This window comes from Falco naumanni, chromosome 15, assembly GCF_017639655.2.
Source record: "Falco naumanni isolate bFalNau1 chromosome 15, bFalNau1.pat, whole genome shotgun sequence".
Lineage (NCBI taxonomy): Eukaryota > Metazoa > Chordata > Aves > Falconiformes > Falconidae > Falco > Falco naumanni.
Window position 1 is genome coordinate 7,301,806 of NC_054068.1, and position 11,334 is coordinate 7,313,139.

General features: G+C 38.3%; 1 protein-coding gene across 1 annotated transcript; it reads right to left on the bottom strand.

Moving 5' to 3' along the window:
* Positions 1-3,921: 3,921 nt before the first annotated feature.
* Positions 3,922-11,085, bottom strand: CLEC3A (C-type lectin domain family 3 member A). The gene is made up of 3 exons (XM_040615367.1): positions 10,904-11,085; positions 8,683-8,763; positions 3,922-5,542 (listed from the first exon to the last, which is right to left on the bottom strand). Exons 1-3 carry the CDS (start codon positions 11,016-11,018, stop codon positions 5,151-5,153), a joined length of 588 nt encoding a protein of 195 aa, XP_040471301.1. The 5' UTR covers positions 11,019-11,085; the 3' UTR covers positions 3,922-5,150.
* Between the last annotated feature and the right edge of the window lie 249 nt (positions 11,086-11,334).

Genomic DNA, 11,334 nt, shown 5'->3' on the forward strand with positions numbered 1-11,334 from the left:
ACGATAAAACTATCAGTGTTTTCTCTGCTCCTGTCCATCTTGAGCTGATCTCTGCATTTACTAGTTTGAACAGCTTTAGGAATGAAACCAGAGTGATAGTAAAAATAGAAGGGGAAATACAAGTTCTTGTTTCAACCCAATATCTGGTAAATTGAAAAACAGTCCTTTTCCTTTGATAGCTTGCAGATCAGGCCTTTGCACCCTGAATGGACACAAATATTTTACTAGTGAATCCATCTCCAAAGCAAACAGCACTAAGACCTAGTTCTGCTTCTGTTTGCTTCACTGTGAGGGAAAAACTCACTAATGTTGAAGGAGGAATGAGACTTTTCATTTACAGTTGAAATTTCTGAAAAAAACCCAAAAGGATCTGGCAACACCATCTTTTGAACAGCCATCTTCTGCAGGAGCATTTGAGAATGCTTGTCTTAAAGAAGATTTTACATCAATATTTGTGTATGAAGAGTTTGGGATAATCTGGTTGAAAGGTCCTTAATTTCAACAGAATTCATTGCATTCACTGTAAAGAACTTTGGGTCACGCCCTAATAATGCAGCTTTAGGAGGTTTTTGCTCCATTTTCTCTAAGGATGTACATTTTGCTTTTGCAAAATCATTACCATTACATGGTAAAATAAAGTAGTACTTCAGTAGAACAAAGATAAATGCCACTGTGCTACTGAGAAGGTTGAGTATCCCTGGAAAAGCTAATTTACATTTTATTTGTTTAAATTAAAGGAAGAGATTACTTTATTTCAAAGAGTTTGTTAATTACTGGCAGCTCTCATAGCTGTGATACAGTTCAGAGAAAAGACAGCTCATTTAGAAGTACATCATGTACTTTAACCACTAAACCATCTTTAGAGTCTTGTCCCTCCTGCACTGCTGGTTTTCTTTTTAACTACACCAATATTCGTTGGTTATGCTCATGGAAGGGATCTATGTTTGTGGATTTTTCCACATTTCTTCTGCATAAGCATGGAAGAATAAATCAGTGCTTTTAAGTCTGAATATATCCATCTTACAGGCAGCTTGCGTGATTGAGCGTGCCATCCAGAGGCTCCTTGCTGTACTGTATCAGTAACTTTACTCACTACCAAAAAAAATTTTTAAACTTCTTTTCCACTTAGTTGACAGCATGTATGAGCCAAAGTAATACTCTGAATGTCATAGAAGTGATTTTCTCAAGAAAACCAACCGAACTAGATTATGTACATTCAAACCCCTGTACTAGAAAGTCTCCTTTCCTCCACAGGCTGCACAAAGAAGCGATGTTTGCACGCACCCCAGCCTCTGGGCTGTTCCTTCCTAGCAATTTAGAGTCTGGCCATCTGTACCCTCCTCTCAGGAGCTGCTGAAGGAAAAGGCTATCTAGCACACTGCAATACTGTCCCCCTCTATTTCTCCAAGCCTATAGACAGCTGCAACCTGAGAGAGCAAACATATGTTTAAAACACTTTCAAGCCATCCCCTTCTGCCCACTTGGCTGGGGGGAGGAATGCTTTATCAAAACCATCACGCCAGGGAAGTTCTCTTTTGTTTAGACAACAGTAAGTGAGATTGGTGTTTTATTTATCAGTGCAATAAACTGTTTCTAAGGTACCTATCATTTAGTTTCCAAGATCTAGTAGTGGTTTTTATCCTTCTCTAAAGTGATCCACAAGATGGAATTTTAAAAGAAAAGAGAAGCTATAGAGGCTTTGTAGGAGAAAGACTATAAAAAACCTTCTACATAGTAAATAGAAAGTCAATAAAGAAGGAAATGTTTCTAGACTTTAGGGAGTAATTGCAGGCCACAGCAGGGATGAAATAAACAGGGGGAAAAGTAAAGTTCCTTTAAAGAAGAAAGTATGCACAGTTAAGCCTTACTTCCCACCCCACCATCTCCCCTCAGAAAATAGTACTGGAACTGTTAGAGGCTTAGCTAAGTCTACATGGGACAAATTCTGCCTCAATTCATAAGCAGTCATCCAGCTGTTCGGACAAATCTAAGATTATGCATCACATTTTTACTTTAAAATGTGATATTCAACAGGCTGTCTGCAAGATACTTGATCACCAGTAAGGCTTATCTGATTCATGGAAGATATTCCTTTTTCATGTGTCAACAGTGATGAGTAAGAGGATTTGGGACCCCTTAAAGCCAGTTGTTTGCCTCTTTCCAAATGTGGAGGGACAAGGCTTGTACTAATGATAAAATATTCATGCAGTTCAAATTAGGCACAGCAAAACCCCTATAGTACTTTTGTTCTGCATAGCACGTTTCTCCTCAGAGAGACTGCAAGGCGGGAAGCTACATGCCTGTGTTGCAACTAAAGTGGCACTTTAACTTTTTAAGTGGCAATTTCAAGTGGCACTTCAAACTTTGTAAACTCTGCAGTCTCCTGTTACACCACTAGGTGTGAGTGTTGGAGCTTCTTCTGTTGTTGGTTTTGCAGTAATGTGTATAAAAGTTGCTCTCGTGTGTCCTGTTGAATTCCCAGTCACCCAAGCAATTCCCATCTGAATCGTGATGACTATCCAGTGTGCAAATTGGAAATCACTGACTGCCCACTCCATGATACAGCACCCACCTGCAGAGCAGAACACCCCAGCTGCACATAAAACTGCTCTTACATCCGTTTTGCCAGCTGTATGTGCATGTACTGAGAAGCAGGGGTCCCTGGTGCACAGTTGTGTGATTTTTGGAGAGATGAGGAATCCAGAACTGGAATTTGAAGGGAAAACACCACTCAAGACCTCGGAGGATTTCAGAAACTAATTATGGGAGACTAGTGTAGAGAAGTTAGCTTAATCTTCTTGAATGGAAAAGATGGGCAGTGCCATGTGTTTATCAAGAGAGAAAGGCAGGGAGCGAAGGTCTGGGGAGAAGAACTGGTGCAGCAGTGGTCAAAGCAGGCCCACCAGGCAGCAAACACTCATCCTTGCTCTGAGCTCACTTTGAACAGGCACATTTGATCAAGAGGAAAGATAGTGACAGCTAATTTGACAGGACAAAGTCTGGCTCTCTGCTGTGTTTCTACTTTACTTTCTATCTTTCTTGCTCCCTTTGCAGGCATTTCTGGAAGAGTTTTTTATCCTCCTACCATCTCCTCTCCACCCCTATCCAGCTGATTTTTCCTCCATCATTTTTCCTGTTTAGTTTATGTCCCTTTGTTATTTACTAAGCATTCTGCTGTGAATCTTGAAATTAATTACTGACTTCTCTATGGTGAATTTTGTCTTTGTGGAGTAAATCACTATTAAACAAATAGTTATTTATCTGGTATCTGTATCCACTAGTTGGTAAACATCCACCAATAATATCTATAAACATTTTCAACTGTTGCATACAACTTTAGAAGCTGGGCTGAAATAGATTAAATAGGACATAAATTTATAAACTCCTCAAAGGTAAACACATTATGGAATTTGTGGTGAACTTTCCATTTGACTGTAGCTATAGGGATATGCTGAGATACTGACTTACTTCAGGTAAGCCAGAGGTAAAGAAACCCTACAAAATTACCACAGGCTTTTTAATCATGTTAAAAATCAGGTAAAAGGAATATTGATTCCAACCTTAGCAAAGGTTGATAATTTTGAACAAGAATTGGAGATATTTGGGGACATTTTGCTCCTTTATTTTAATTCAGGAGCTAAAGAGAATTCAGAATCATGCCTATTTTACAAATATATTAAGTGTTGGAAGATAAAATTAATTATAACACATTACAGTGGTGCATTGAACAGTTGCATCTTACACAGTATTTAGGCAAACAGGGATTCAGATTTTGTCCTGTGGCATGTATATACACTAGTAAAAGAAAAGAGGTGTAGTATAATGTGCCCAAAGATGTTACTGCTTTTGAATCCTCAAGAAAAGTCCTAAGAAAGAATGGCCTTCACATGGATGCATAAGTAGTCAAAAATACTACTACAATTAAATACCAGTAGCCACAAATTTATTGCATACTTTAGAAAATTTTGCACAACTATAAGATAAAAAGTAGGAATTAGCCCCCTAACAGCAATATATTTAAATACTTGAATGAAATTCCTTCGCACAAGAGAGGAACCGCTATTTATAACATAAAGGCAAATCTCTATTGCGAGGCTAAGAACAGCAAAAAATAACCAGCACATTTTACTTAATTTTCAAATGTCAGGTGTTAAATGGGGAAAATTTGCATGTGGCCAAACGAGCTGTGGTTTGGCCCCACTCTTTTGTGCCAATTGGGTGTACTGCCTGCCATGTGGAGAGAGAGGTGAATGACCAGTGATATTGTGCCCAGAAAAGGGATCCAGCCTCTCTACTTGTGCTGTCAGGCAGGTGTTACTGCCTGAATTATAAAGCCTTTTTCTGATCCTGCAGGAGAGAAGGCTTTTGCAAGTCTTATTAAGGCATTGCATAGTAGAAGTATGATCTAGTCCCACGTTGGTTTCTTCTACGGGAATGTTCCAAATGACATCTAATATTTAACCATAATTGAGACATTTAAAAGCAAACATGTTTAGACTAACTGATGTTTTAGAACAGTTACTTCCCCCATTTTCTAACAGTGTATCACTTTTTACTCCATGCAGTTTAAAAATTAACATCAGATTTTTCTGTTTCATTTGGCTTTGTTAACCCATAGGTAAAACTCTTCGTCACAGATCCATCATATTAAACTCTATAAGGGCCATGGCCATTTTTCACAGGAGCTCCCATAATCCCAAAGTCCCTCTTAAGTACTGGAACTGAAAGGATTCCTACACCTTATATTGGCACATGTCACCATACAGCAATCTTTTGTAAACTTCCAATAAATTCACTAGAGTTCTGTATTCAAGTAAGTACTATTCTACCATGGAGATGCAAAGTACAGAATAGGAGGTGAATTCCAGCAACCTGAACATCAGGCTGAAATAATATGCCAAAATATGATACAATATAGATCAAAACATGATATATATTCCTGTACATAATGAGAGCACTCACTAAACATAACATTTTAGCATCTGAATAGAAAATAAATTAATAAAGAAAACTTCTGTTTCAGGAAAGAGTGAGTACAATGCAGGAAATGGGTATTTTTAACTCACCACTGTCTAAGTGGGAGGGGTTACTAACAAGCAAAACCGAATGTTAATATCCCAAAACATGGCCATGGTCATTTGTGCATGTAATTATGGGATCAGAAATTCACAAATATATCTTTTAGCAGTATGGCAGGCTTCATCCACCCACTTGCCTTGAGATGACTGAGAAAAAAAGACACAGTTTTCACGCTTCCCCCCATTTGGCTGGGCACGATCCCAGTTGAAGTACTGTAGAGCCATACCATTGACATCAACAAATTTCCCTTCGTTTATCATGTCAGTGACACCCAACCAAAACTCAGACACTCTAGGCATGCTTTTCTTGCCATAATCTCGAAGGGTGTTTGTTTCATCGTTATTCCTTGGGATTGCCAGTGTCCCTCCCTTGGCTATGCAGTCTTCGTTGGCTTCATGAAAATGTTTGGTACCCTCTGATATAAGGTAGCACTTCTTATGGGCCTTTGTCCCACGAAGACAGACTGTGAATAGATAGGTATTGGTTTGCATGTTCAGTAAAAGCTTGGCTTATACGTTTGAATAATGTTTTCTAAAATGATAATTTTCTAAAAGTATATTGGGAATTAAGCAGACAAGTCCCTCAGCTCTTGCCTCCACATGGTGGACCTGAAAGCGGCAGCAAGATCAGACTTACCTGTTATTCCTCCTGTTCATGAAGAAACTTTTACACAGCCAGCATGTTAGTGTGGCTTTGGGATCCCAGCCTGAACAGACTGTTCACAGACACTCTGCAAGGCATCTGGGGCTACAAGGGACAGCCAAGAGCAGAGCATGCTCTTATAGCTGCTCCAGAGAAAAGACGCTTCTGAGGAACAACAAACATAGCTGTGATCTTAACACTACAAAGTGCTTTGGAGAACAGTTCCTGTGTTTATGCTGATAAACCATAGGCATGATCTTGAGCCCTAGATTCCCTCCAGTAATGTAATTCTCTCAAGGATTATTTTTTTTTTATGTTGTTGTTCCAGAATGCTAAAATATAGCCCAGGCCTGTTGTCAGCATATCTTTTGCCTTCTTTTTAGCAAATAGTCCTGCTTTCATGCCTTTTTGCCATATTTGTTCAGTCTTTAAACTGATGGTATGAGGTATCGATGTTTGTATTGTTGGCAGATGTGAGTTTGTCATCAGGAAATCTATACTTGGCTTTCTAGTAATGAGACATATCTAAAAGTCTTTCATATTTATGATATTTAAGTGCCAAAGAAAGGTGGTTTTATGTATTAAATAAGCCTAGTTCCTAGGAAACAAAGGCAGGACAGAAAAGTGCCATTTTAAACGTGTCCTGTTCACCAAATATTGATTTAAAATTCATAATACAAATCTTTCTGGATGATTTATAGAAGTATATTTCTACCTGCAGAAGAGTACACATTCACCTCTCTAGTTCTTAATTGCCGGTCTTTCCAGCAAAGTCTATCCCTTCAAACTCTAAATTCAAATGAGGTGAAGTGACTTAAATCTGTAAACACTTCTAAAAAGCGTACACTTAGTACTGAGCTTGCATGACAATCTGAACCAAACAATCTAAACATTTGCATTTATAAATCTGTTTGCTTTTAGTTCTACTGGAACATATCAGGGAAATCCTGATGTAAAGTCCAAATGTATTGGAACATTATTTTGGCATATGCTCTGTAACTGAAATTGCCTTGCAGAACTGTTGTCAAGAGTTCTTCCAGCCCAAGGTCTGTGTGGGCAGGCTTGCAGGGGTGAATATTTGAACTTTGCTTTCCAGCTCTCCTAATGCAGATGTGTGAAAAACTGTTTCTCTCAAGAAAAGCACAAGAAAAGAACCCTCCTCAAAGGAGTGTTCCTTCTGAGCTAAGGAAGGTAGCAAAGGCCGTGAATGAACTCCTGTAACAATTATTTTTAGAATCCTGCATGTGACTCCTTCCAGATAATTTCATGTATTGCTTAAACTCATCTTCTCCTTACATTAGAAATATGTCATGAAACAGTATGAACATCTTCTGTCCTGATGTTTTCTATAATCTGTTTCTAATTCCTGTCATCTGTTCTTGTAAAAAAAAAAATATGTATCTGATCAACAGGATATGGAAATCCACTTTGGACCGTATCTTATATGCCTCAGTTTTTTAGTATTTCCATTTGTAGTATTCATTGCATTCCTTAGCTGCATTTTCAGGGTCATAATTTTATATTAGGGCTTATCCTTCAAATTTAAACATTTCAATCTACTAATGGCCAAAGAAAAGAAATGAACATATTTCCTAAATGTTCAATTATTTAACAAAATTATATTCATGGGAAAGGTCAGAGAGACCTTGTGTACTTCTACAACGCTACAATAATGATGGAGATGAGCCCTCTTCAGGGAGAAAGTATGTGCTGCTAAATGCATTGCATGTGGCAATATTTCACAGTATGTAGAGAGGAGACCTAGGAAATTCAAGCAAAATAAGAAATCAGATTGTGATGTTGGTCTTGGAAGTGTCCATAAGCTAAAAAAGCAGCTCCTTTTCAAGTATCATAAGGCCATTTATTAATTCAGTCAGAGCTAGAGGGACAATAGATCTCTTTTTGCCAAATCTGGAATCCAGTTGAACAGTGTGGTTCTGAATTTAGAATATAGCTCAAAATAAGTTTTGAGGATAGAAAATCTCCTGGGTTTGGTTTCATTTCTAAGCCACTGCATGCTTACTCTCAAGCTCCTTCTGGAAGCAATACAAGGATTACTTTCAAACAACAGTTACTTGTCGAGCACAGGCTCCCTCTTTTAAGACACTTCTAAAGTAGTCTTATAAGGAATTTAACACAAAAATATTTTGTAAAGCTCAAAAAGCTCTGTGTAACCCAAGACTTAAACCAGGACAACCCAGATATTACCATCCCTAAGGAAAATATGTTCTGTTTCATGTGAATGATGTAATTTCCTCTATAGTGTCCTCTTGTACATATTTAAATGCCAAGTTTTGTGTCAACAGCTGTGAAAAAGCACAACTGTCTAGTAGGTGCATGTGTATTTATCTTTCTTATTTTGTTTGGAAATTTCCATCTGGCTATTTAAATACTTAAAGAACTCTGCACATTGACACGGGATATTTCTGAACTCACAGTGGGTATTACTTCGAAGTTTTGTGGCACCATTCACAGCTGAATGTCACATACTGCACAATTCTAAAAGGCTCAGCCCTTTTAGCTTCCTTTTGGGGGTATTCTCAGTCTTTTCCATGAACATTTTTGCATGGATAGGTAGCCCATGTTCATATCAAAGCTGGGGGCCTAACTCATTGACCACCTAAGCTCTTAAATCCAGTAACTCTCATTGTGTGGCCTTTTTCTGATTATATCTAATAGCACAGCTTGGGGTTGTGCATAGAAAAAACAAAAGCAGTTCTTGCTCCAGATTAATTCTTGCTCTCAGTGAAGAATCATCACTTGTATTCTGTTAGTTCAGACTTCATGTTACTTGAATGCTTCCTTCAACATTTGTCTCACCATTACAGCTATAGCATACCATGCTTTTAAGGAGTTGTATTTCTCAGTCACAAATCCCCATTAAAGAGAAGGATGGGAGTGAAGAAGAGAGAAAGGCAGTGATAACTTTTGGAAGCCACTAACCAATATAAGGTGCTTTACCTGTCTGAAGTGCTTGCATTTCTTTCAGAGCATTTACTTCTCGCCACAATTTGTCAATCTGGGTCTTTAGGTCATCTTTTTCTTAAATAAAAGAAATACAGAGAAATGAACAGATATGCACACACACACACACACAAAATATTTATATGTTAAAAGCTGTTTCAAAATACCATGGTTTTATGTATTGCTGAGATGTTTTGATTTCTTTTAAATATCCTTCCTTAATGAAAGGATTCCTGTAGATTTCCTGTAAAAAAAACCAGGAGGAACCCACCTTTACCTTTTAATCTCATAGTTTAAATCTCATTTTCAGTTGGACTTTACCCTAATAATAATTTGAAAACCATGGATGATTGCAGCTAATTGTTATTTAGTGTGCCGGTACCTAATTGACAGCAAAATTTGCCTATTTACTTTTGAACCTGTACATCATGATATGTGTGTGTGTATATATAACATGCAAATAATAGCAGGACACAAGTTGTGTTTATTCAAAGAGAAGTTATTTCTGTGAGCATGGAAGTTTCACACCAGTCTTGTTTTAACACAGTGAGGAACAACTAATACAATCCAACTTCACTGTCTGAATGTATGCAGTGAAGTTTGCTGAGCTGCAACTTCCCCTCCCCGGGAGCAGCCTTCCTGTTTCAGTCAGTACAGAGTGGGCCTGACGACTCGAGTCACAAATTCAGTCTGAATCACCACTTTGCAGCACTTAAAAAAGCACCAAGAAGATGGTGGGACAAGACAATTTATACATAACTCCATTTTCATGTCCTCTTTTCCATTCTTTTTTTTCTTAATCATTATAATATTCCACCACCATCAAACAACTAGCTGGCATGTCTCTGTTGCACAAGATGACAATCTGATTGCAGCAATAACTAGACCTTCCAGAAGCCACAGTAATGAACATGAGGAATAAATAAGCTCTTTCACATGTAGCAGAACTAACAAAACCACAGATCCTACGCATCTGTGTTACATCAACTAATCCTCCAGCTGCACCCCAGAAAGCTCGTCTCTTCCCCATATTCCCTACTGCCCGTGGGGATAACCCCAGCTGTCCTTCATGACTCCCTGGTTCCCCAAGGCAGGACTTCCAGTTTCCCAATCCATGCTACTCCCTGCAAGTCCCAATTCACAAGAGCCTGTCCATGTTCCTCTGCTTCAAAAGAGTCCAAAAGCTGGACAAGCTGAGCTCCTGGTGCACCCTCTTCACAGAGGGACACTAATGCAGAGCTTCCCCACCCCCCACCCCCCCCCACTGTTGGGAAACTTATCCTCTGAATTTCATTCTTCTGCCAAATTGCTTCATGTTCAAAAGTTATTAGTGGAAAGTTAACAGACAAATGTGCTGACAAAATAAATGTATAAGCATTCTGTCCTTAGGACACCAAGCTTAAAACCATGGAGATTCAAAAGGAGAAGGAAGTCTGTATAACTGTATAGCTCCAGAGCAGTGTAATCATGTTGTGCAACGGCTTTATCAATGCTGCAGTTTTTTCACTGACTAGGAGTTTAAATATTTGCCATCAGTGTAACCTCCATCATACCCTCTTTTATTAGAAATAAGTCTTTAAATTAAATACACAGACATTTCCAAACAACATTCAGCAGTTTTGTATTTGCTCTGCAAGCTTTGCTCTGGGAAATTATGCTTTATCTTTTCCTGTTAATTCTTTTTCATTAGTTTAACTTGCCATTTCACAGCACTTTTCATGCAGGTAAAGTAATATTCCACAAATATTAGACATTCTGTTAAAATTAAGTAAATGGTACAAAAATATGAACAATAACCCTTGTAGACCAAGGTACAAAAATCTGAACAAATAACCCTTGGAGACTGAAGATTTTATTCTGCTCTTTTCCATCATACGTACATGAATTTTAATTCTTCTGATCTTAGTCAATATAACTATATAACCGAGAATGATCAGCCAGAGTCCTCTCTCAGCTGTACCTGTGAGTCCTAAATAATGCGATTAATAGGCATAACAGAGCAACGTATTTACAACTGTTATGCAGCTCTTTCTAGAACTCATTCTGGCACCTTATTCTTGGCTTTCCTAAGTCAATGGGTATAATATAGACTCCAATGTCCTTTGTTAATAAACATTTATATAATGTTAGGTTTTAGTTCATGCAATGTTATTTAAGTACATAGTAAACTTGCATAGTCTATAAGCTTCTATCCCTCCTCCCAGTTAAAACCCAGTACCTTTCACTCTACGTTTGCTGTGCTTCCTGGCTTTGAATTTGGAAGCCTGGCTGATGGTCTGATCCAGCAGTAGTATGCTTATGAGTAGAAAAATCCTAAGTCCTGTTTGTGCCATGTCTCTTTTAAAGAACTTAACGAGAAGCTTGAAGAAATTCTCTTTAGCAGCTATGAGAGCAAGTCACATAGACCCATCTCAGAAGGGACTGACTGAGGTCAGTTTTATAAAAGTGTAGTGATAGGGTTGGCTGTACTCCTTGCTTACGAAATGTGTTTAATACTTAAGCTGGCTGTAACATAAGGCACCCCCTTGTTCTCACGTCTCATCTGAAATTCCAATTTCCATTTTGAGTTCAGCTGGGACAGGTTGCTTTTAGAGGCCATAGCAGCACTGAACAGTGCACTGATTGCCACTAATAAGCACTATAATTCCT

What these genes read in the sequence shown, in the direction of transcription:
- CLEC3A (XM_040615367.1), bottom strand. Translation starts at nt 11,018, where the DNA reads ATGGCACAAACAGGACTTAGGATTTTTCTACTCATAAGCATACTACTG. An exon ending in CAGCAAACGTAGAGTGAAAG is followed by an intron (nt 8,764 to 10,903) that starts GTACTGGGTTTT and finishes CTTTTATTTAAG; the next exon opens with AAAAAGATGACCTAAAGACC. An exon ending in AATGCAAGCACTTCAGACAG is followed by an intron (nt 5,543 to 8,682) that starts GTAAAGCACCTT and finishes ATCTATTCACAG; the next exon opens with TCTGTCTTCGTGGGACAAAG.